Raw genomic sequence first — 25,332 nt, 5'->3', positions numbered from 1 at the left:
CTGATCCGACATTAATATACCCAATGATTGCTACTTAATAACAAGCAATATTTGGACTTTTGAATCCATGTGAGTCAGTATGTGGATTATTAGTCTCTCAAATTGGTATTTCCACTACATACTAAACCTGACAACATTAAATCGGGTTTTAAAGAAAGAACTGAAAGAAATGTCATCAAAAACAGTTTTGGTTTATTCAAAATTATATTCATTTTAGATGTAGGCTATGCTAGTACGTATACAGCTAGTATGAAAAATACAAACTCCAAAAACCACCAAACCCACCTTCCAGAAAACACAAGTGCCTCATCACTCATACAGCCCGAGCCCTGACTCACATTTCTCTATCTGGTTATACTAGTATGGAAACAAAAAAACATCCATCCCGAATAAAAGTAAGGAGATAACAGACTATTTTGTGTTGGCAAAGTGTGCAACATTACATAGACAGAAAGCATACACAAAATGTTATGTAGATGCACATTGCATGACAGCTGACTTTTTGATGGTGTCCCTTGTTATGAAATGTTGACTTCAGATCAACAGACACTTATCAAATGTGTAAATTATATATTATTTAAGAAATTAAAACTAAAAGAAAAATGAAGCTGGAATGTTAGAGATTATCTGCTTACCATAGAAACTAACTCAGTGTCACACTTGGAGTTGTCAGTTGCATGGATATGGATGTTTTTCTCTATTGTGTTCAATGTGAATCTCAGTAACACAGCACATGTATCACCAATGATCATCATTTAGGTACAAACATGAATCTTTATCCACATCCATATAAGTGACTCAGATCAAGTCTATATATCTTCCCATTGGCAAGAATCTGTACTACAAGCAACTGATGAAGCATCAGTTAACCCTCACATTCCATTCAAAAAAGGTAGGTACATTTTGATATATTAAAGAAACATAAACACTTCTTCTAAATAAGAAACAGGACCCAAACATGTACTGGATTTAACAATTCAATTAAAGTGAGGAAGAAACACAGGTAAGAAAAAAAAGTCAGCTAATTACTGTTAGACACATCATTAATGTCAAATGGTGCAGTCAGTCCTTGTTATTGAATGGACGATTCATCTGCGGGCAACTGGCATCTCAGGCACCTGGAAGATGCAGACACAATTTCCAATATAATAACCGCAATTCTTATCTTCGAAGCACATCACGCAGACTGATGGAATCACGTAGCTTCGAGAAATGACGGCAGAGGAAAAGTCCTGGAGTTCCCAAACAGACCTGAAAGAGAGCAAATACCGTTTTTAGACAAAGGGTTCAAACTAGGGCATAACGATTAACCATACTCAAATACAAATGGCTGTGTAGTAAAGAGGTTAAGGCTTTAGTAACTTAAATATATTTAGAGGCGTAGTGTGCACTAGCTTCTGTATTTGTTCAAATAAAAAAATAAAAACAACAAAAAAAAGATTTTCATTATCCTTATCGTTAAACCTTATTTGACTCCGCCATTATCAGCACCATAGCTTAAAAGGAATCAGTATCTTAAAAACTAAGTTACAAAGCTAATTGTGATCTCAGTGCTCACTGGCTGGTAACGTTGTACAGTAAAGTGTGCCTCTGTTCAGAGATCAGAAGTACTCTCATACAATGTCACGTTGCTCACCTTGGCACCCAGGCTTCAGTAAGGCGCATAGCGTGGTGTGTAATTATCCCTGGGTCTAGGGGCCGAGTAGGAGCTTCTGGTGGCCGACACCGGAGACAGCCGTGTTCGCTCGTAGGCGTAACTTGATGGGGAGACCGGCACCCGTCTGATCGGGCTGCGGTCTCGTGCGTAGTATGCTGCAGCCGATGGCGAGGGGGGCAATGCCCGACGTTCATACGCATCTATACTGGAGGAGAGCTTTGAGAAGGAGGAAGGAGGGGGTGGGGGAGGAGGAGGAATATAGGACATTCGGCGACCCTCAAAATAGCTTGAGCCGTATGGCCGATCTCTGTACTTCTCATAATAGTCGACACTGCTATAGAGGCGGTCGCGGTCATACACTGATGACCTCTCGGCGTAGGAGCTTGGCGCTCTGCTTGCGTACCGCTCCCCCAGCTCAGGGCTGTAGCCGCTGAGCCTACGAGGGGGAGGCGGCAACCCACCCATGTAACTAGAGCGACTATACGCAGAGCCACTCCTGTATTCAGCTGGAGGGGAGGGCATCTCATAGCTGCCCCTGCCATAACTCGGGGGACTGCGTGGGGGGGCCCGGCTGCCGTGACCTCTTGAGCCTTCACCGTGGCTACCGTTCCGACTGACTGGACAATCTTTCGACCAGTGACCATGTTTCCCGCAGACATAGCAGCCGGTATGTTCTCCCATTCCTGGGGCCGTGCGCAGCCGACTGGTGGACAGTTGTACGCTCATCAGCTTGCCTTGTAAGGAGAGAGAAGACACGCATGAGACCGAGGGGTTCTGACACGAAAAAGGCTCTTACCGACTATTAAACACGCTAAATGCATTTTACCGACAATCACTGAGCAAAGCGAAATAACCTTCCGCGCCAGGTGCAGGAGATGTTATGCCAGAGCCTATTCACCAGTAACACTGCCACTGGTTTCACAAAAGACACCGTCAAACTTACAAGGGATCACTTTCAGTCCACATGGTCAATGTTGGAAAAAAAGCCAGTGGATTTTACTTTTCATGAGAGCGGCACAGCGACAGATCAGAATCCAAATTTGTTTTTATAGACAGCAAAGACAACTAGCTCTCCCCTGCCAAAGAGTTCACCTTTGTAGGCCGTGTTGTCCAGCTTACTGATGGCATCCATGGCGTCCTCCATTCGCTCCATGTGAATAAACGCGTAGTCCTTCACTATGTCACACTCTACCACCGTACCAAACTCTTCAAACTTAGCCCGCAGAACAGGGTTGGAAACCCCCTCGCCGAGGTTGCTGACATGTAGTTTGGTGGTGGACTTGGGCCTCCCTTTGCTCATCTCCACATTCATGCGCCAGCCATTCAGCTGGAGCTGGTGGAGGTTTCGAATGGCCTCCTCTGCTTCAGAAATGTTGGACATGTGTACGAAGCCATAGTTTTTGACAACGTCACTTTCTGTGACTTTTCCATACTTCTCGAAGAGTTCTCGGAGCTCCTCAGGTGTAGTGTTGCAGGCAAGATTGCCAATAAACATTTTAACCATGGTGGTAGTTCTGTGTATCCTGGAAGAATTAGAAACATGTGTCAGTTACTTCTGTTTAACCCCAATCAATGTAATGTCAACAGGGTTGTCAGCACTAACTCTCTGTCAACAGGAAAGTGATGCACTTAATAAATACACTTGGTTGCCAGTTTCTTACGTAAATCTAGCAAAAACTAATGCACTAAAATACAACAGACCTGCAATAAATCCTTACTTTATGAAAGTAAATATTTTCAATTTATGTTTTTCATTACGATCATTTATTGAATATTGATCTGATGTTACTTAATTAATTGTTTTATGTTAAATTGCACTGTTGAGGAACCTGCAACCTAAGTTTTTCCTCATTACATAATTTCACCATAGTTGTGTATATGTTATGACATTAAACCTTTGAATCGTCGAAAGATAATTCAGATTCTTTACTTGAGTAATGAACAAATACTCCACTGTATAAATACTACATTTCAAGTTCTGCATCGAGAATGGTACTTAAGTAAGTATGATTAGGAACATGTACTTAAAGAATAGGGAGTATCAAGTACTCATTACAATAAAAAAAATTAAAATATATGTTAATATTTTTTTAATAAATATTTAAAGGTGGGGTAGGTAAGTTTGAGAAACCGGCTCGAGATCGCGAGAATTTGAAAACCGGAGAAAATCTGTCACTTCCTTATAGAGCCCCTCCTCCAACACACACATGAACAATGAGGGCACGAAATAAGTTTGTGCCCCGATGGAAGGCTGACAGGCAGGTAGGCCATCCAATCCGTTTAGCCGGCCCGGCTAATACTTTTTACAGTATTACGGCTTCTACAGATGAAAATTTGTTATGGATTTTTTGGCAAAGCACTTAAGATATTCATTGCTATCGGGATGTTAAGAGCATTCCATGGAATAACAAAAAATGTATCTCGAGCCGGTTTCTGAAACTTACCTACCCCACCTTTAAGAAGCTATAATTGTGAAATATTTTTTAATAAAAAACTTCTTAGCAAAATTGCTGGCAATTAATTTTCAGTTGACCCACTCATTGTTTTAGTTGCTTAAATATAATATTGGATGGTTTAATCTATACCAAATAATCACATTTTAAAAGGTTTTGCCTAAGTATTTAGTGTCAAAATCGGAATGTATAAACTAAAGTTCGGCGTTTGGCTTCCGAAATGTGGTAGAGTAGAAGTATAAACTAGTGTAAAATGAAAATACTTGGGTAAAGTTCCATAAATGTGTACATACATACACACTGACATACAAACACTTCCGCCTAATCTAAATACACAACAGTGTTTACAAGCTCTGAAAGCTCGCGTGTACACTTGTGATACAGTATTCGCCTTAAAGAAGGAGTTTTTAAACCTTGCATGCTACTTTATTATATTTACCAACTGTGGGTAGTTTGATTAAAAAGGTAATAGATAACCCTAACGTCAGCAAACAAGTCGTGCTAGCTAGCTTGCTAAAAATAGTTATTAATCTTTATTATTCTTCGCAGAGTATCTAGCATGACGCTACAGCCTGAACTACTCGCTCGGTTTGAACAATACTACAATAGTTATAATGTTCATTGCGCACGTCTTCCATGCTCGTTCATGTATCAGTGTAATGGCGTTCTAATGTTTTGGAAAGGAAGGCGTATGGATTCAGAAAGCTAACCTATTAGCTGAGCTAGCTAACATCTTACTTGCTAAAGTATGCCTGTTAATTCAGCAGATATCCTTTCAGAACACATATAAAACAATGCTACGATGTCAGGGTTTCAATACAAATTTAAACAGTTAGTTTAACGTTTCAACCTCTATAACTCACCAATTACACGATGTAACTTAGGCCTCGACGCTAATGAATGAAAAGTGAAATGGCGGCTCAGCTTCTCCCGTCTGTATCATGGTCTGTATGCCTCCCTGTCCTGCTTCATTACCGCCACCCACCGAGTGGAAGTATGTACTGTAACCGTACATATTCTACATAGCCTATTACTACAGAATACAAAATATAATACTTTTTCTATATAACTAACTATTTAATAATTTCCTCTCAATTATAGTGTATTAAAGTACCTTACAATGGAAACAGGCCTGCCTACTCAAGTACAAGTATTTCATAATATAAGGTGGAGAACTGCATTGTAACTTCCCTTCACTGTCCCCCCCCCCCCCCATGCTGTTAAAGCTCGCTTAAAGACTACATTCACTTTTAAAACATGTCGGTCGCTGCACCGGTGACGGAGAAAAAAAAGACAATAAAAGAAGCTCCGCTTGCTCCCGTACGGTCCCGTCCGAGATTCTCTCTAGCTCGTAGTTATGTTAGTCCTTAACTTAAACTGGGTAATGTCATAAACAGGCATGTTATTTAGCCAAATATGTCAACATTAAATTGACGATACATGTACATAATAATCCGCTACCGGGTAGGTAAACATCACATACATGGAACGGATACGGCGGGACATGTCCGGTTCGCTAGTCATTAGTAAAATGTCCCTGTGCAACATGTTGTTTAGTTAAAATATATCTATACATATAATATGACAGTTTATAAGCATTGACACAACATAGTTAAAAGGATGATGTACTTACTTTCGTGATGTTGGGAAAAAGTGAATCTCTCGCTCGCGGCGTTCGCAGAGTATAGCCCGCCTACGGAGACGCTGATTGGTCAATTATTGGTTGCTGCGGGAGCGATTCTTGGTAGCAATACGGGCAATGATTGACCAGAGCTCTCAATTCTTGGTAGAATCTTGGTAGCAGACGTGAACGTGATTGGCTGTCGCTACCAAGAATGAGCTCGACTCACAGGCGACCGGGAGCGGTGCATGTTGTCTGTCATTACTTTCATCATGTTGTCTGTCATTACTTTCATGGAACTGTGTGTTTCTTTTGTGTCAAAACTTAAAAAAAACAAGAATGGTCATATTTTTATGATGTATTGGAATTGATCAAATATAATTAAAATCAAGACATAATACATCGAGTTCCTTGTGCAGGACTCGACTACGCGTATATCGAGTCTTAACTTAACGGCCCGTCCACACAGCGGCGCGCGTTGATGCTTGCCGGCGGGCGTGTCTGAAATTCGACCAACAACCAATCACATGAATCTCCCGCCCCTGACACACAAGCAGCGGTTTGATTGGCTAGAGCTTGTACTGGCATACGATTCGATTGGCTGACGCTTCTCAAAACACAATGAGACTAGTGTACTAACCACAAGTTGAATGTCTATTTTCGATACTTTTGCCCTTTCCTGGCTGCTTCCAAGAGTTTTTTGTTTGTAAGCAGTCTCTGGTACATGTCTGTGCACTCAAATGTGAAGTTGACACAAATGTGCAGCTCTGCCTTGACACTGTCCACATCCAGACGATTTCTCTCATTTCTCCATGCTGAGGTCATCATTGAGAACACACGTTCTGTATGGGCATTTCTACATGGGATGGAGAAGATGTAGGCGCTGACCTTCCTCAGATTCACAAGTGGGACTTCTGCTTTGGAAAACAGTTTGAGATACCGCTCCTCACTGTGGCATCCTTCCATTTCTGAAGAGCTGAGAACCATGCCATATTCCTCATAGAGTCCATCCATGTCAATGTCTTTCAGGCTGCAGGCTTGGACTGCATCACTGTATTCTCCATAGGACACAGCAGTTGTGAGGCCAAGCTTTGACACTTTACTATGAAAGCTGTTCTCAGAGAAGTCATACCTTTCACTCACGTATTTCTTGGCTCTTTCATAGAAAACAAGAAAATCAGCCTCACATTTCTTTGCCAGATCAGGGGTTAGCTGCTTGAGTTTGTTGTTCACAGCAAAGCCAAAAAATGCCTTCTCTCACGTTTCCCTTTCAGTTCAGTCATTACCTTAAACACAGAGGTTATGCTGAATGATTTGGCCTCAAGTGCTTCAATGCAGTCTGAAAACACTTTCAGAATGTGACTGAGGAAGAGAAAATACATCTCAGATACTTCGTTACCATCCTCTCCAAAGCATTTCCACAACATCTTGGAGCATTCCTCCTCACCGACACTCTGAAAGTAGCTGGTCAGGGGTCTCCAACACTTCAGGATTCTGTCAATAGATGGCAGCAGAGACAACCATCTCGTGACAACGTGCCGCAGCAGATTGCATTCCTCCACTTCCACAAACTCGCAGAATTCCTTCAACTGCGCCGTTCTGCTAGCTGAGATGCTAAAATGGCTATACACCTTAAGCACAACATTTTCAATGTCAATATCCAAGTTGCTTGCTGCATATCTTGTTGCATTGTGCAGAATATGGGCTAAACAGTTTGCAGCGAGCACGTCTTTTTGAACCAGTTTCAGTTTCTGATAAACACTGTTGTGTTTTCCATAGTTAACGCTGGCGTTGTCTGCTGCATATGCTGACATTTTGTTCACATCTAGTCCAGACATCTCCAGTTTAGATAGCAGCTGATTTGTTATAGCTTCTGACTTTTCGTTGCTATCACTGTAAAAATCCAACAGTGCATGTTTCACGCCCTCCTCAAAGTGAAAATATCTCAGTACAATGGGGAAACACTTGATCGTACCTTTGTTTGATGCATCACTTGCCACTGAATAATGCAGTTCATTTTCTTTTATATAATCCACATGCGTCTGGACAGAGTAGGGTGCTAGGACATTTTCGCACAAAGCTTTGGCCTTTGTTTTTCCACAGGTCATCCCTTTTGCTATTGATGAGTCGTTGTAGATTGTGCGATCAACTTTTATTCCACAGTCTACACTCCTGTATGACTGGTGATGCTTGACGGCATGATAAACTTTACAAAGTTCTGCAGCAGAGATTTTGTCATCTTGAGGCGATGAAGCTTCACGGAAAAACGATAAAAGTGAAGAGGCACCTGCGCTTTGATCGTTGCTTTTGTGCTTATCTGTGTTAGCATGTCTGTCGACGGCACCTTTTCCTTTGCTGCTTACGTCCACATCGCAACGACACAACGTGCAAAAAGCATGGAAGTCGTCCTTTCGGCTTTTTGTGAGGAATCCATGCTCTTTCGACCAGTCAGGATTAAATGAAGTCTTTCGTTTCGGCATTTCTGCGGTTTAACCCTACCGCTAACTAGGTGGAGTTGGCTCATGAGCTAGTCGGCTAGCGCTAACGTCACTCTGTGCCACAGTGCCCTGCGGTGAACGTGACGTCAAGAAGCACATGGCTAATTGTTTACGTTTATGAACCAATGAAATACAAGATATTTATTTGACATCGCATTCAGCCAATAATTTGTAAAACCACAAGTCTTACGGGGGTATATACTTACACATAACTTATTATTTGTATTTCTTTGTATAATTGTCTATTTTTTGTATACCCTAAAAGTATAAAATAGGGATGAGCTCAAAAGGAGGACAAATGAGCGTCGGCTCAAGGCTGCGCCGGCAGACGGACACAGACATCGAAAACCGGACTGTCCGACCTAAAACCGGACGTATGGCCACCCTATTAAGGACACAAGTTCACTCGCTTTTTTTTGCATACAAGTGATCCAGCTATTGTATTACAATAATTAGCAGTAATGGGTATTGCGGCGATTTTTAAAACGTCCAATTTCTGGGACGTTTCAGGCGTCTACTTCTGCACCAAGTAGGACACTGGTTAATAATATTGTAGTGTGTTCAAGTAACCAAGGGATATAGTAAATAAGTACAAGATGTGCACAGTCAATGCACTGTTGTTGGGGGGAGAGACCGCCCCTTCCATATGAGTGTGTGTGTACGGCGGGCATGAGGCGTGCATGACGAGACGAGTTGTGTTCGTTTGTGGAAAAGTCATACTCAGTGCGGCAGGGGCGGACTGGGGGGAAAAAGCGGCCCGGAGATTAATTGACAGACAGGCCCACTTAATGCGCGGCATGTATCGGCCGGCCGGCGACGAAAGTATGTTGCTTAACAAAAAACCCTATGCCTTTTATGTTATTTTGGACCATTATTCATATAGTAATCACATTACTTTAGCCCTTGAGTTGCCTAGAGCAAAATAGTTACAGCATATATTTAGTGATTTTAATGTTAACAGATCATTGATGCAAACACATTTTGACCCAATTTGACTTGACACATGGAATAAAACATGGGCGTAGGAAGCATCCTCAATGTGGGTGAGACAATTTAACAGGGGGTGTGGGCAGGTGGTGGACCTCACCTCCTCTAGGGGGGCCCAGGGGCAAGCTCCCCCGGGAAGATAAGATTTTTAAATGGTGAAGTTAAATGCATCAGTCTGGTCCATTTTGAGAGCAAAATTAGGGACTAAATCTACGGCAGTCAGTAGGGGCTTGGACTATGAGCCGTAGGGTCGCCGGTTCAAGTCCCCGACCAGACCTATTTGGAGTGTGGACTTCTACTTGGAGAGGTCCCAGTTCACCTCCTGCCGTGGTGCCCTTGAGCAAGGCACCAGACATCCCCCTTCCCCCTTCCCTCCCATTGCTCCGCGGGCGCTGTACAATAGCTGCCCACTGCTCCTAGTGCTAGACTCCTGGTACTAGGATGGGTTAAAAGTAGTGCTGTCAAAATTATCGCGTTAACGGCGGTAATTAATTTTTTTAATTAATTGCGTTAAAATATTTAACGCATTTAACGCATGTGACGAATGGCCCGCCCCATACGTGCCCCCAGTGGCAGCGCCAGGGTATGGCTGGGGTAGGCTACACCCATACCAAGAAATGGCTTAGCCCCACCATGAAAAATGATGTAGCCACGGTTTTGAAAACTTTTGTCACGTAGTGATGTCTTCTCAATAGAACATCTTTGATAACGGCGTGGTGTTGTTGCAGGAAGTCCCGACGGAGAATACTTTTGCTGTAGGTACAGTAAGATGTACACATGACTGGTACGCAGGTTATATGTGCCTAATCTGAAATGCGTACCGTCACTTGTGTCACAAAGTGCATTTGCGTACCGAGTACTTGTGAAGCTTTTCCAGAAGGCGGTTAGATCACCGGACGACAGAGTCGGTCTCCGTGTGCACAGACAGGGCTGCTGTTAACGTCGGTCTGTACAACGGACTTGTGCCAAAACTAGCCAACCGGCTGCGGAGGGAGACTCCCCCCCCCCCCTTCACTGGAGAACTGCGCTAAAACAGCTGATCACAACGTTCACACTCTGTGGTCACGAAGTACTCCACTAGCCGCCGCCGCCCCCTCTGTCGACTTTCCTGAAGTACTCCCCGTTGATAGAAATCAACACGTAATGAATTAAGACCCCACGGTTTGATGATTGATAGGTGTGTGGGTTGTCTTTCATTTTGACATGCAGAAAAAATGTTATAATAAACATAGATACTGTATGTTAAATGAATATATCCGCCTTCTTTCATTTATCTTTCCATTCCCACAACAATACATAAATAAATGGCATATTTTGGACATAGTTCTAATGGTGATTAATCATGATTAATTCATTTTTAAGCTGTGATTAATCTGATTAAAAATTTTAATCGTTTGACAGCCCTAGTTAAAAGCAGAGAACACATTTCACTGTGTGTGCTGTGTGCTCTGCATGTGACCATTAAAGAGGGTTTCATCCCTCCCAATTCTTCTTCTTCTTCTTCTTCTTCTTCTTCTTCTTCTTCTTCTTCTTCTTCTTCTTCTTCTTCTTCTTCTTCTTCTTCTTCTTCTTCTTCTTCTTCTTCTTCTTCTTCTTCTTCTTCAACACCCATATAAAACAGAACTGTAAACAGATTAACTTTTTCTTTCAACATTTATTTGAACATCAAGTGGAGGCAAAAGTGACTGCACCCAAAACAATAAACCTGCGAGCTAACTAGCCTTGCCCACGTTCTTCTCCACAGCCGCGCGACCTCTGAGTCAGACGTCACTTCTCCCTTTTCTATCCTACGGGTACAGCCGTACAGCCACTCCCCCTGAACCCTGTTGTAACAACATAATACACTTTTTGGGGATGCAGCTTGGGATGTGAGGACATGGCTTAGAAAGGGCGTGTCGCCTTCTGTCCTGCCAGTGTTGGCAGGACATTAATTAAAATGTCGAACTCGGACTTCATTTTAAGGACATTTCGGCCAGGGGTGTAGAGCTATATTTGTTTAAGCACCGAATCGGCAAAACAGGAGAGTGTATGCACCAGTCTGCCTTGATCTATGAATTCATGTCTGTGACTCTCACAGTATCTGCTGCCCACAGCTGTTTTATAGAAGGAACACCTCCTTCACTTCATGTAATCTCTGCAGCACCAGGAGGCAGCGGGAGGGTTAACTCAGCCTCTGAGAAGACGAGCGCGCAGTGCCTTTCACGCACCGCCTTCGCTGTGTTCACCTTCAGAATCATTAGAAAGGCTAAAGAGCGGTGTGGCTGATGTGTTTGAACCACACACTCCTCTACACACACACACACACACACACACACACACACACACACACACACACACACACACACACACACACACACACACACACACACACACACACACACACACACACACACACACACACACACACACACACACACACACGTACGTACGTACGTACGCACACACACACACACACACACACACACACACACACACACACACACACACACACACACACGATTTAAACGCAGACTTTTGTTCCTCCATGTTTCGTTGTTATTGTTTCACTGAGCGACCCGCACATTTTTTTCAAACGCTCCCCTTTTTGGTCCATCTGCGCGGTTTTGTGCGCTGTGATGATTCGGCTGTACCTTTAGTAATGAATATTAAATGTTGTGAGGAAATCTTTCCACCAATAATTCCAATAAGTAATCCAAAATGTATTCACTTCAGGTTTACGAAAGTAACTGTAATCAGATTACTCGTTTTTCAAATGTAACGCGAGCTGAATACAGTTACTTGATTTTTGTATTCTGATTACGTAACGCTGTTACATGTATTCCGCTAAAAAATATATATATATTTTTTTTTATAAACTTTTTTTTTTTTTTTGGCCCACACACAGCACCGGCCCACCGGGGAAACTCCCGGTATTCCCAATGGCCAGTCCGCCCTTGCAGTGCGGTGAACGCTGGCTTTATTGCTACTGTATCCGTAGCACCCCACGCAATAGTTGGGACTGTGTACTGACGTCAGTGAAAAAGGTTTGCCCCCCCCAAGCGCAAATGTCAAACTCCGCCTATGAAGCTAAGATATGTATACATATATCTTAGTTGTTAGCTTGACATGCTCGTTCAGTTAGCATTTATATATATATTTAGATGTACATATATATGTATTCCATTCCTTTACATTGAATATTTAAAATACAAATGAGCAAAATAAACACAATTACACTGCGCTAAACAGCCAAATCGACAAACAGCCGAGAATCTAAGTAGTATGTATTGATATCTAAAACCACAAGACGTTAACCTACATGTCTCTTTAAATATCCTTGCGTCAGCGTCTCACGTGTTGGGCGCGCTCTCTTCTGAACATATTTTGAAGTACAACTTCCTACAGGTTCAACCTCCACTGTCTTGCTGCGGCTGCAGCTGGACACTTCTCGAGGCTTGTGTTGTTTTAGGACAGTGACGTCACCGATAACAAATGAAGCCTCGCTGCCCGTCGATACCACGTGCAGGGGCGCCGTAAGGGGGTGAAAAGTTAGGACGATTCTAAGGGCCCGTGACTGACAGGGGCCCCAAACATTTTTAGAACATTAAGAAACATTTTTTAAGTAACCTTTCATCAATCATCAACAATTAACATTAATGTAACGTTAAATTGATAATGTACTCACTAAACTTACGATTCATTTAACTTTTTTTCTTCCAAAAATTAATTATCCAAAGCCTACACCCCCCTCTATTTACATGAAATGGTTTGGTCCTGCCTCCAAACGCTGTGCGGCACCGCTCTTTCTGGAAGCAGAGAGTGACGGCCCGTCCACACAGCGGCACATCGTGGGAAGCGACGCGGAGCGTTGCTGGCGTGGCTGGCTGCAAAAGTTGAGCAATGTTCAACTTTTGACGCCTCGGCAGAAGCGTCAGCCAATCGAATCATATGCCAGTACAAGCTCTAGCCAATCAAACCGCTGCTTGTGTGTCAGGGGCGGGAGATTCATGTGATTGGTTGTTGGTAGAGTGTCAGACACGCCCGCCGGCAAGCGTCAACGCATGCCGCTGTGTGGACAGGCCGTTAGACAAATCTTCCACCGCTTCCAACGCTTCTCTGCCCATTGACTTTGAATGGGGATGACGTCACTTTGCCTCGCTTTTCGCCGAACTGCATTGTGGGGGAGCGAAGATTTTCAGGATGTCCAGGATTTCTAGGATTCAAAAGTTGAGCAATGTTCAACTTTTGAAGCTGAGCTGGAAGCGTCAGCCAATCAAATCCCGTTTATGCAAATCTGACAGTAGAAGCGCTAGCCAATCAAACCGCGTGTAAGCAGGGAGAACCAGACCGCAGTTCATTTCCTCATATTCCAAATGAGAAATTACGGTAGCAAATCACCCGTTTCTTTACGACCAGACTATTTACCGGGATACAAACCGGAGGAACCAGGCATGGAGGGAGGTGGGAGAGACAGTGGGTGAAACTGGTAGGTTTTCGCCTGTTTGGGGAGTTTATATATATATATATATATTGCTCGCATAAAATCCCCGGGTTTTTTTGCTTTGTATGTCGGGGGCGGGAGATTCATGTGATTGGTTGTTGGTCGCGTTGCTCGCAAAAAATCCCCAAGTTGTCAGACACGCCCAGCTCCAAGATTTTCAAGATTTTTGAAAAGCTGCTGTGTGCACCCAGTACTGTTAATATCTTCACATAAAATGCTGAGGTTTTTAATGTCACTGCTCTTTTAGCTGACATTTAATAAAGGCAGGTACATTTTTAGCAGCTATTCATACTAAATCAGTTGTCCCTCCCCCTAGTGCCAGGACCAACAGATCCATCTCTATGCTCCGCAGCCCTGTCCCCCCATAATGCTTTGCAGTCTTGCCATGCTGTCCATTGAAAGCCAGTTGGCTAGAAAGCTGGACTTCAAGGACTTGGTCAGTGACTTTGCCGGTAAGAAGGCTAGGCGCTGGGCTCTTGGTGAGTAAGGCTGAGCCAGGGCTCGTGATAACTGTTAAAGGGCGAGGCTATGGTAACGATATTGGATCAAAACACACCAGATGCATGATGAGAAAAAGACTGAGAACAGGTAATAGGCTCTGATTTAGCACCACCATCAGGCCTTTTCACTTCCATTTCCATTTTGTTGTCCGTTTACACTTTAATACCCGCTTATTTTGTAGTTGGTATGCATATTTAATTAAAAAATCTGCTGCTGATGTTTTTTTTTTTGTTATAGCTTTTTATAAATGATAATATTGGTGTTAATGTTCACTTTATTTTAATTTAAGAGGTCATGTATATTTAAGTGATATGTTCCAGTCAAACATCTTATTACAAAGGCATGTACACCACACTGTCAGACCGAACAGTACAAGCTTCTTGAAGAATATGGGTTGTTTTAACCCAAACATTTATAAAAGTGAATTCACCTCTAATTTTCTGATGACTATGAACTGATTTGTAATATTGTGTATACAGTATTCATCCACTTTGGGTCATATTGGGGATTGTACTCAAATGTTTTTACTGAATCTGTCTGACGTCATCACGTATGTGCTCCGCCCCGACTGTTCTTCTCATCCATGCGTTCATTTGAGTCCGCCATTATAGCTCCTCTCGGATGAAATCACTCAAACTTCCAGAAGTATACTTTGCCCACCGTGGTCTCGAGTCTCACTGCCGGAATTTGACCGCGCTACTCTGGTAAGTTAAGTCTTGCCTTTGCACAGTATTTAAATGATGTTTTATTAATTTCTGCACTTTGTGTCGCATGGTGTTTGATTTGAGCTCCTGTTAGCTAGCCTAGATGTAATATCTGCCTCACTTGAAAAATGATTTAAACGTGTAAGACAGTATTTTATATTGCTTTAAGTTATATCTCAAAGTGGAACGTTTGTGTTGCAAAAGTTATCTGGAAAATTCGAACCGCAAATGGCGGCAGTTTTTTTTCTTCTTTTTTGTTACTGCTTGCATGTCTGAGCATATTATTAACTTAGAGGATTTACGTTCATTTTATTCACTACAATTACCATAACCGTGCATTGTGCATGTTTGTAAAAGCAAGCTAACTTGAAATACTAGACTATTCATTTTACCTACTGTAACCCCAGCTTCTATGAGTATAGGCGAAGCCCTCTAAGTGCGGGGCCCCACTGGCTCTACGAATAGCTGAAGAAAAGTTATTTTGTATGGGAGCAGATTGCCGGGCCTCCTTCCTATTTATACCGGAAGGAAGCCCGAGGGTGGGGCCCACCTTGCGGGTGGGCGTGGACTACAAGTGTTTCAGTGCTGCGCGGGGGCACAGGGGGATTACCCAATAGCGATAGCCTTACGGTACGTCCACACAGCAACTTCAGAAGAATCTTCCACCGCTTCCAACGCTTCTCTGCCCATTGACTTTGAATGGGGATGACGTTACTTTGCCTCGCTTTTCGCCGAACTGCATTGTGGGGGAGCGAAGCGAAGATTTCCAGGATGTCCAGGATCTCCAGGATTCAAAAGTTGAGCAATGTTCAACTTTTGAAGCTGAGCTGGAAGTGCCAGCCAATCAAACACGTTTATGCAAATCTGACAGTAGAAGCGCTAGCCAATCAAACCGCGTGTAAGCAGGGAGAACCAGACCGCAGTTCATTTCCTCATATTCCAAACGAGAAATTACGGTAGCAAATCACCCGTTTCTTTACGACCAGAACTATTACCGGGATACAAACCGGAGGAATCAGGCATGGAGGGAGGTGGCAGAGACAGGGGGTGAAACTGGTAGGTTTTCGCCTGTTTGGGGAGTTTATATATATATATATTGCTCGCATAAAATCCCCGGGGTTTTTTGCATTGTATGTCGGGGGCGGGAGATTCATGTGATTGGTTGTTGGTCGCATTGCTCGCAAAAAATCCCAGCTCCAAGATTTTCAAGATTTTTGAAAAGCTGCTGTGTGGACGTACCGTTACGGCCCGTCCACACAGCAGCTTCAAAAAAAGCTTGGAGCTGGGCGCGTCTGAAGCTTGACCAACAACCAATCACATGAATCTCCCGCCCCTGACACACAAGCAGCGGTTTGATTGGCTAGAGCTTGTACTGGCATATGATTTGATTTGCTGGCGCTGGCTACTCCGAAGTCGGACCGCTATGCTACCCACAATTCAGTTCTGCGAAAAGCAAGGCTTCCAACGCGTCTGCCCATTCAAAGTGAATGGGCAGACGCGTTGGAAACCGTTTTTGAAACTGTCGAAGCTGTAGTGTGGACGGGCCGTTAGAGGGCTTCGCCTATACTCATAGAAACTGGGGTTACGGTGTGTGTTAAGATGAGAGATAAAAACCATCCTTGATTGCAAAGTTAATGCAGACTACCTTTGCCCTGCGGCGCAATGAGATAATCAATGATGAGCTACCTGTTGGAGAGATCCTGGAACTCTGGCCTGGAGTCACAGGTGAAAATATTTTAGATATTACAACTATATAATAATTGTGTGTGCCTTTTGTCACTGATAACTTTGGCATGTTTACTCAGATTTAGCATGTCATGTTTCTGTTTATCACAGGATAACGAACCTCAACCTGAAGAACCACTTTTACGCGGAGTTGGATCGGCATGCTGTTGAGCTTGTTCAGGAAGAAGGCACCACGCAAAGGCGAAGTGTCTGAAGTTCAGCTCTTCACCGCCTATGACCTCCAGGTGAGTCGGTTAAGCCTCTTGGTGTTTTATTATCATACTAGAGTGGATTTTCTGTGTGTGTGTTGGGGGGCGGGGGGTCAGCCTGATAGATTTCCATACTTGTGTTTGGGGAGGGAACAGCAGTGTTAATGTTATTGCACCTTGTTGTTGTGCTAATGAGATACAGGTGGGATCGCAGACGCTTCAATTGCTTCAAAATGGTAATCTCTTCAGTCATGGAAAAGCCCTCGTGATATAAATTGTTGTGTGGCTATGCTGTTTAGCATTTATCCATGGTAAAACAAAGATATGTTTTCGCACTCAAGGATCAAGGTGACGTCCATTTCTGCATAAGGATGACTCCAGGTTTCTGAGGCTGTGGCATGTAAGTCAGCATAATAACTGTTTTGAATGTATGTGACAGATCATCAAAAAATATTGTTTCTTATAAATATACATACACACACAGACAGACACACGCACAAAGACACACACACACACATACATAGACACGCATACACACATAGACACACATACATAGACACACATACACACACATAGACAGACATAGATACACATACACACACACATACACACACACACACACACACACACACACACACACACACACACACACACACACACACACACACACACACACACACACACACACACTACACACACACACACACACACACACACACACACACACACACACACACACACACACACACACACACACACACATACATAGACACACATACATACACACACACAGGCACACACACAGACACACCCATAGACAGACACATACACAGACACACACATACACACACATACATAGACAGACACACACATACACACAAACAGACACAGACACACACATAGATACACACACAGACACACACAGACACATACACAGACACACACAATCAAGAGAGGGCTTTCTTTCCTGCAGCACCAGTGTTCAATACAAAATAATCTCTAGTGTTCCCCATATTTGTTTGTATGTGTAGTAAATATATATTCAGTTTCCAGTTTATTAGGTACAACTAGCTAATAGTAACAGTCTAATACAGTGATGCAATACATAATACAATTATGAAGGTTATACATATTTTTTCTGTAGAAAGAATTTATGTCAACTGATTGGTTATTTTAGAGGCTGAAGTTTCTGGTGCAATGCGAATAGGCGTTTCCTTAAACCCACGTTATGCTCAAAACATTAGGTTATTTGATGTGATATGTCACTGATGTGTTTTTCAGCAAACATATTTCTGAGATAGCTAAGGCAATTTGGGGTAATGGGTAACGTGTATCTGTTCTTGTCATGCAGCATCTGATATTTAAGAAGTGTGTTACATTTGAAATGGCAGAAAGTCTTGTTGCAATTTCCAGATATTAAAAGAGGTCCTTTGAGTTTCTCTGGTAATTATCAATAGTAGCAATTAAGTGAATACTGTTCAAACAATACTTGTGTTTGTGTTTTATATTGATTTCTCTGTTTTATCCTTTCATAAATGTGAGGACTAAAATGGCTATGAACAAAGGGCTAGTTGCAGTAAACAGGGTTTTATTGCTCAAATGTAACACACTTCTTAAATATCAGATGATAATAATCTGCAATCATCAACCTTTTTATTTGAGTAAATCATTCAATCACACAAACAAAGGCCAAATATATTTAAACAAATGAGAAAATTACTCTAATATTGACTCCAATCAAGTCCCATCCAATTAACAAAACAATCCAACACTGTCCTGAAGACAGAACCCAGAGAAACCACTAACCAGGATGACAGTCTGTAACACAGTCAGGAGACCTTTACAAACGGCCCCGCCCCCCCCGCACACAGATGGGAGAGAGAGATCTCGTCTGGATTGGAAAGCTCGAAAATACATCATAGACGCATGTTGTAGTCTTATTGCATATTAGAAACGGAGTTGGCGAAACTAAAACTGCGATATAATGTGTATGTAGCAATAATACATATGACATATATTTTTTAAATGTCTCCAGTACCGATAAAAAGTCCGATAACACCGGAGCTTAATGTTACCACTGTCTTTAATAATTCCGGCCCGGGGCCCGTTTAATACCGGGGCTCGGTACCCATCCCTACATGGGGAGAGGCGCAGCATATTGCTAAGGACTAAATACGATGGAGAGTTCTCATCTCAGCCTTATTACCCATAGGGGATAAAGAGGAGTAAGTAAATAAAGAGGCCGGCGCTCCAGGGTCTGGTCCTGCTGTGCGTTTTTGTGATGTAACGGTAAAACATTTCATAATTCCTCCACGGGATGCCATTGTACATCACTCAACCCGCGAAATACACACACTCAGTACATAGCTAGACCCGCAAAAGGGCCCGGAATTTGCGGGCACAGCCAGCTGGGTGGCTGGCTGACAGCCAGCGGCACAGCTGTAGCTAGATGTGTGTGTATTTTGCGGGTTTCTAGATGTTTTGTGCGTGTGTGTTTATGTTGACAAGGAGGTTTAATAACTGTGTGCTACACAAAACGTGCAGTCGGTTTCATTTCCATCGCCGTTTGTAGTAGAGTTAGCAGGGTATTTTTATTTTAACTCTCGTCCCAAATTCGTCCCAAAATTATTTTTTATCCTCCCCGACACTATTTTTTCCGACGACGGGACGTCCTTAAGCTCGAGCCCTGGTCGCGGTCGGACTTCTCCTGTTCAGTGCCAGGTCGACAAATGCCACGCTCTGCGGCCCAGAGAAGATTGCTGTTGTCATAGAGGGGGACAAAGTTATCGAACTCCCCACACTGGCTGAGGCATTCATCCATCTTTTCGCATTGATCTATGCCCTCCATCTGAGTTACCCGAAAGAGTTGGCAAACACTTTCGACTTCATCCAGAAAGTATTGATGGGCCTGGATGAGGGGAACATGAGGCCCAGGGTATTGAGCCTAAAAAATGAGCTTCTCATATTTTAGTCATCCTACAATATAACACACACACTCCCTTGTGGCTGGACGCTGGCGTTGTGCCCCACACACACATACACACACCACACTCCCTTGTGGCTGGACGCTGGCGTTGTGCCACACACACACCACACTCCCTTGTGGATGGACGCTGGCGTTGTGCCCCACACACACATACACACACCACACTCCCTTGTGGCTGGACGCTGGCGTTGTGCCCCACACACACCACACTCCCTTGTGGATGGACGCTGGCGTTGTGCCCCACACACACATACACACACCACACTCCCTTGTGGATGGACGCTGGCATTGTGCCCCACACACACACCACACTCCCTTGTGGCTGGATGCTGGCGTTGTGCCCCACACACCACACTCCCTTGTGGCTGGACGCTGGCGTTGTGCCCCACACACACCACACTCCCTTGTGGCTGGACGCTGGCGTTGTGCCCCACACACACACACCACACTCCCTTGTGGCTGGACGCTGGCGTTGTGCCCCACACACACACTCTTTAAATCTGCTCTATGCATTGTAATATGTGTTACTGTTCAAGTTTGTTTGTAAATGTTAAAAAAGGATGGAAAACATTGTCACATACATTGGTAAAGTATGTGTCACTTAATAAAACAGTAATTTGCATTTAAATGGTCAGTGTTAAAGTGATTTTTAATGTTTAGTCAAAATGTTAACTTAGGGATTTTGAGTTAGAGTTAACTAAAAATGTCGATGTAATCGGTTTCAACAAACGTTTTAAGTATTCGACATTCCGTTTTGAGTACTACTCAATTTTAATTCATATAGAGAACCGCAGTGACGCGTCGTAAAACCTGGAAATAAACTTCTTCCGGTTCCTTCGTGAGAAACCAATGCAAATTCTCCATAGGATTTTGGAAAATAGCTCGAAATAAGATCTGTGGTTGACACACATTTAAGAGAGGGATCACGTTTTGTTCAGCCGGATAATCTCCACATGTCTACCCTACTTCTATAATTTTTTAATCATAAATCTAGTCGCCAAAAGCGAAATGCTAACGTTATGCTATAAACGAACTACAAGCCAGTACAGCAGCAGGGTCGCACGACTTCAACGTCACGCCAACTTAAGATCGTTTCAACTGACTTGCACTGAAACTGCACTTTGAACACTTTAAATATATTAACATTTTAAACTGTATACCCCGGTTATCTAGGCCCGTTTTGTTTTATGTATACCACGTTTATCTAGGCCCGTTTTGTTTTATGTATACATGTTACACTGGGAAACGATATTTCTGGATGTATAACACATGTAGAATTTTTGACAATAAAGCTGACTTTGACTTTCGCGTGCTTGCATATTTTAACAAAGCTTTTAATTTTAGCCACACTGAATTTAACTAGAAGTCATGGCGGTCAATGACCAGTCTGATATCGTTTTACAAAGATGACAAGAAGAGTGTAGATAGAGGAGAGAACCACTACAAGTCAGGACACGTACAACAGTGCAGCCTAGATGAAGGTGTGCTTACCGGTGTTGTCAGGGCTAGCATGAGGGACAAGGTTTATAGAGTCTGTGAGTAGTTATAGCAAGAGTACCGTTAACCTAGAGTGAATTTATTCACATTAATTCCCATCAACAAATCCATTTTGTGTCACATGAAATCTTTATTAGGCAAGTTTATTTATATAGCACCTTTCAACACAAGGCAATTCGCAAGGCAAGTGCTTTACAAAAAATGAAAGACATTAAGAAAATGGCATTTAAAATCAGTCATTAAAAATAAAAGCTAATAAAATAAACATAAAAAGAAATAGTACATGGATAAAAGTTACAGTGCATTCTAAGATATGAATAGTTCAATTAAAAGCAGCGACAAAAAGAAAAGTCTTCAGCCTGGATTTGAAAGTAGTCAGAGTTGCAGCGGACCTGCAGGTTTCTGGGAGTTTGTTACAGATATTTGGAGCAAAATAACTGAACGCTGCTTCTCCATGTTTAGTTCTGACTCTGGGGACAGAAAGCTGACCAGTCCCTGAAGACCTGAGAGATCTGGATTCCTGTTTTTAGTCTTACGCATCCGACCTGGAAAACTTTGCAGCCAATCTTATTTGTTACAGTGTACCGTGCACCAGGTCCTTATTCAGAATTCTTATCAGAATTCTCTGAGTTTGATCAACTTTGGTTCTTAAAACAGACAAAGTAATTATCGTAGGTGACTTTAATATTCATTTTGACGATGATAAAAATAGCCTTACTGTTGCATTTAACTCTATATTAGATTCTGTTGGTTTCTGTCAGAGTGTAAATAAACCAACCCACTGCTATCATCACACTCTCGACCTTGTTCTGACTTATGGTATTGAAATTGAGCAACTATTAGTCGAACCGCATAATCCTGCTTTATCCGACCATTTCTTAGTAACTTTTGAAGTACTGTTACGAGACTACAAAGCATTAGTCAAAAGCTCCTGCAGCAGAAACCTATCTGTAACGGAGCGTCCACACTACAGCTTCAAAAATAGCTTGGAGCTGGGCGTGTCTGGAGCTTGGGGATTTTATTCAAGCAACACGGCCAACAACCAATCACATGAATCTCCCGCCCCCGACATACAAAGCAAAAAACCCCGGAGATTGTATGGGAGCAATATATATATAAACTCCCCAAACAGGCGAAAACCTACCAGTTTCACCCACTGTCTCTGCCACCTCCCTCCATGCCTGGTTCCTCCGGTTTGTATCCCGGTAGGTGAAGAGGGTCTGGTCATACAAAACCGGGTGATTTGCTACGGCGATAGTTAGTTTCTCCTCCGACTTTTTTTGAAATATAGAAATGAACGGCGGGATATCTCTCCCAGCTTAGACGCGGTTTGATTGGCTACGGCTTCAGCTGTCAGATTTTGGGAAACGGGATTTGATTGGCTGGCGCTGGCTACTCCGGCGTCTCAGGCGACAGAAGTTGAACATTGTTCAACTTCTGTCGCCTGAGACGCCTGAGACGGACCGCTCTGCTACCCACAATTCAGTTCGGCGAAAAAGCGCGGCTACGTGACGTCACCCCATTGAAAGTGAATGGGCAGATTGGAGCTTTCGACGCTGTCGACGCTGTAGTGTAGATGGGCCGTTAGTGCTATAGCCACATTTAAGGAAGAGATTCCACCAATACTTAACTCGATAGCATGTCTGCATGTAGGGGAGGAAACTTATACAAAATGTACACCACCCCAAATTGATCATGTTGTTGATAGTGCTATAGATGCGCTGCGAATACAATTAGACTCTGTTGCTCCTTTGAAAAAGAAGAAAATAAAACAACATAGATTAGCTCCATGGCATAATGCCGAAACCCGCAAAATAAAGCAAAAGTCTAGACAACTTGAAAGGATATGGCGTTCCACTAAACTTGAAGAATCTCGTTTAATTTGGCATATTACTCTCAATGAATATAAGAAAGCACTGCGTAAAGCGAGAGCAGCCTACTACTCTTCATTAATAGATGAGAATAAGAATAATGCAAGATTTCTTTTCAGCACTGTAGCCAGGCTGACAGAGAGCCACAGCTCCATTGAGCCTTCTATTCCCATAGCACTCAGTAGTAATGATTTGATGTGCTTTTTTAACCATAAAATTGTTACTCTTAGAAACAAAATTAATGACCTCTTGCCTTTGACCAGTATAGTGTTATCAACAGCTCCCGGAAACGTAAATTCTAATATTACACTAGTTAGTAAACTAGAATGCTTTTCAGCCATAAACCTTGAACAATTACATTCAATGATTCTCTCTTCTAAACCATCAACGTGCATGTTAGACCCAATTCCAACTAAGCTGTTGAAGGAAGTTTTTCCATTAATTAGCACTTCTTTATTAAATATTATGAATATGTCTTTATTATCAGGCTATGTTCCACAATCATTCAAAGTAGCAGTGATAAAACCGCTTCTTAAAAAGCACAACCTCGATCCAGAGGTTTTAGCCAACTATAGACCTATTTCTAATCTTCCGTTCCTCTCAAAGATTCTTGAGAAAGCGGTCGCAAAACAGCTGTGTGATTACTTAAAAAACAATGATTTATTTGAAGATTTTCAGTCTGGCTTTAGAACACATCATAGCACAGAGACAGCTCTGGTTAAAGTCACAAATGACATTCTAATAGCCTCAGACAAGGGACTTGTCTCTATTCTTGTTTTGCTCGATCTCAGTGCTGCATTTGATACTATCGACCATGATATCCTATTGCAAAGACTAGAGCACTTAGTTGGCATACAGGGAACTGCTTTAGGCTGGTTTAGGTCCTATCTATCTGAACGCTCTCAGTTTGTAAGTGTTAACGATGAATCTTCCACGCAAACCAAAGTTAGCCATGGAGTGCCACAGGGCTCAGTGCTCGGACCTATTTTGTTCACATTATATATGCTTCCGTTAGGCAATATTATAAGGAATCATTCTGTAAACTTTCATTGTTATGCGGATGATACTCAACTATATTTATCAATCAAGCCTGATGAAATTAATCATCTAAATAAAATTCAAGACTGCCTTAAGGACTTAAAAACGTGGATGACCTTAAACTTTTTGATGTTAAACACGACCAAAACTGAAGTTATTGTACTTGGCCCGAAGAATCTACGAAACAGATTATCTAAAGATATACTAACTATGGATGGCATTAATTTGGCCTCCAGTGAGACTTTAAGGAATCTTGGTGTTATATTTGATCAGGATTTATCCTTTAACGCCCACATAAAATCAATTTCAAGGACCGCCTACTCCATCTACGTAACATTGCAAAAATCAGGCATATCTTGCCTCAAAACGATGCAGAGAAACTAGTCCATGCATTTGGTACTTCTAGGCTGGATTATTGTAACTCTTTATTATCAGGGAGTACCAAGAAGTCAGTCAAGTCGCTTCAGCTGATTCAAAATGCTGCGGCTCGTGTACTAACCAGAGTTAGGAAAAGGGACCACATTACTCCTGTTCTGGCTGCCTTACACTGGCTCCCTGTAGAACACAGGATAGAATTTAAAATTCTTCTTCTCGCCTACAAAGCCCTTAATGGGCAGGCGCCATCTTACCTTAATTGCGTTCCAAGAATGCAGGGTTGTTGGTTGTTCCTAGAGTCTCTAAAAGTACAATGGGAGCCAGAGCCTTTTCTTATCAAGCTCCACATTTGTGGAATCAGCTTCCAGTTTGTGTTCGGGCGGCAGACACCCTATCCGTTTTTAAGAGTGCGCTTAAGACCTTCCTTTTTGATAAAGCTTATAGTTAGGGCTGATTAGATTCAGCCCCTAGTTTTGCTGATATAGGCTTAGTTTGTCGGAGGACATCTTACTTTTTCCTTCTCTCTGTCTATACCTGTGTACTCTCATGTTCCGATTAACCCAGCTTCCCCACATGTCTTTCTTTTTGGTGTCTATATACGCTGGGATCCGGAGACATGGGTGATCCTGCGGTCCTGTGTCCTGGATCGCGAGCCCTGGATCTTGAGTCGTGGCTGTGGTCCTGGATCATCGGTCCTGGATGGATATCCTCGTGGATTCATCTTCCTATT

At 42.7% G+C, this 25,332-nt stretch overlaps 1 protein-coding gene across 2 annotated transcripts; it reads right to left on the bottom strand.

Moving 5' to 3' along the window:
• Positions 1 to 170: 170 nt before the first annotated feature.
• On the bottom strand, positions 171 to 5,081 carry rbm4.2 (RNA binding motif protein 4.2). 2 transcript variants are annotated; one of them, XM_034106272.1, is made up of 4 exons: positions 4,974 to 5,081; positions 2,750 to 3,180; positions 1,637 to 2,391; positions 171 to 1,251 (listed from the first exon to the last, which is right to left on the bottom strand). In XM_034106272.1, the coding sequence occupies exons 2-3, from the start codon at positions 3,159 to 3,161 to the stop codon at positions 1,652 to 1,654; spliced, it is 1,152 nt and encodes a 383-aa protein (XP_033962163.1). In that variant the 5' UTR covers positions 3,162 to 3,180; positions 4,974 to 5,081; the 3' UTR covers positions 171 to 1,251; positions 1,637 to 1,651. The 2 variants fall into 2 exon arrangements, with proteins under 2 accessions (XP_033962163.1, XP_033962164.1); XM_034106273.1 differs by lacking the exon at positions 1,637 to 2,391.
• Positions 5,082 to 25,332: the final 20,251 nt, after the last annotated feature.

Source organism: Pseudochaenichthys georgianus, chromosome 18 (assembly GCF_902827115.2).
Source record: "Pseudochaenichthys georgianus chromosome 18, fPseGeo1.2, whole genome shotgun sequence".
NCBI classification, from domain to species: domain Eukaryota; kingdom Metazoa; phylum Chordata; class Actinopteri; order Perciformes; family Channichthyidae; genus Pseudochaenichthys; species Pseudochaenichthys georgianus.
Note: the sequence above shows the minus strand (reverse complement) of the source record. Positions and strands in the feature narration are given on the sequence as shown.

What these genes read in the sequence shown, in the direction of transcription:
- rbm4.2 (XM_034106272.1), bottom strand. Translation starts at nt 3,161, where the DNA reads ATGGTTAAAATGTTTATTGGCAATCTTGCCTGCAACACTACACCTGAG. An exon ending in GGACAACACGGCCTACAAAG is followed by an intron (nt 2,392 to 2,749) that starts GTGAACTCTTTG and finishes TCTCCTTACAAG; the next exon opens with GCAAGCTGATGAGCGTACAA.